The sequence below is a fragment of the Eimeria mitis genome, genomic scaffold, assembly GCF_000499745.2.
Source record: "Eimeria mitis Houghton genomic scaffold, Emh_scaff697, whole genome shotgun sequence".
In the NCBI taxonomy this organism is placed as follows: Eukaryota; Apicomplexa; class Conoidasida; order Eucoccidiorida; family Eimeriidae; genus Eimeria; species Eimeria mitis.
The window spans coordinates 7393-8089 of NW_013575066.1; the positions used below are offsets into that span (position 1 = coordinate 7393).

Below are 697 nucleotides of genomic sequence, written 5' to 3' on the forward strand. Positions count from 1 at the left end.
TTATATGCAGCAGTTCTTGCTGCTGCAGCAAAGCAGCAAGCAGCAACTGCAGCAGCAGCAGCAGCAGCAATGACAGCAACGAAACCAGAAACAGCAGCAGCAGCAGCAGCAGCAGCAGCAGCAACAGCAGCAGCAGCAGCAGCAGCAGAATACCTTTGAGTTGATGAAGGAGAGAGATTTCTCTAATAGCAGTTGCAGCAGCAGCAGCAGCAGCAGCAACAAAACCAGCAGCACTACCACACCACCACAAGCACCACAAGCAGCAGCAGCAGCAGCAGCAGCACCACAACCAGCAGCAGCAGCAGCAGCAGCAGCAGCAGCAGCAGCAGCAGGAGAATACCTTTGAGTTGATGAAGGAGAGAGATTTCTCTAATAGCAGTTTTAGGGAATCCATCTCTATCTTCTGCTGTTTGCTGCAGCTGCCGCATCAGCAGCTGCTGCTGCGCAGCAGCAACATGATGCTCTGGATCTACATGCTGCTGCTGCTGCTGCTGCTGTTGCTGCTGCTGCTGCTGCTGCTGCTGCTGCTGCTGCTGCTGCGGCTTCATTCTCTTCAGAGCCACCCAGCTGCCTGTCTTTGTCTCACACCCCAACCAAACATCCCCGTAAGCACCCTGGCCCACCTGCTGTATCTTTATATCTGCAGCAGCAGCAGCAGCAGCAGCAGCAGCAGCAGCAGCAGCAGCAGCAGCAGCAG

General features: G+C 55.2%; 1 protein-coding gene across 1 annotated transcript in view; it reads right to left on the minus strand.

Annotated features, from left to right (window-relative positions):
• Positions 1-233: 233 nt before the first annotated feature.
• Positions 234-697, minus strand: part of EMH_0020090 (ubiquitin carboxyl-terminal hydrolase isozyme L5, putative) — a gene marked incomplete at both ends in the record, with an annotated part of 7125 nt that continues 6661 nt past the window's right edge. The window contains one exon of the mRNA XM_013501491.1: positions 234-640. Coding sequence (XP_013356945.1) covers positions 234-640 — 407 coding nt within the window. The remainder of the gene's footprint in view (positions 641-697) is intronic.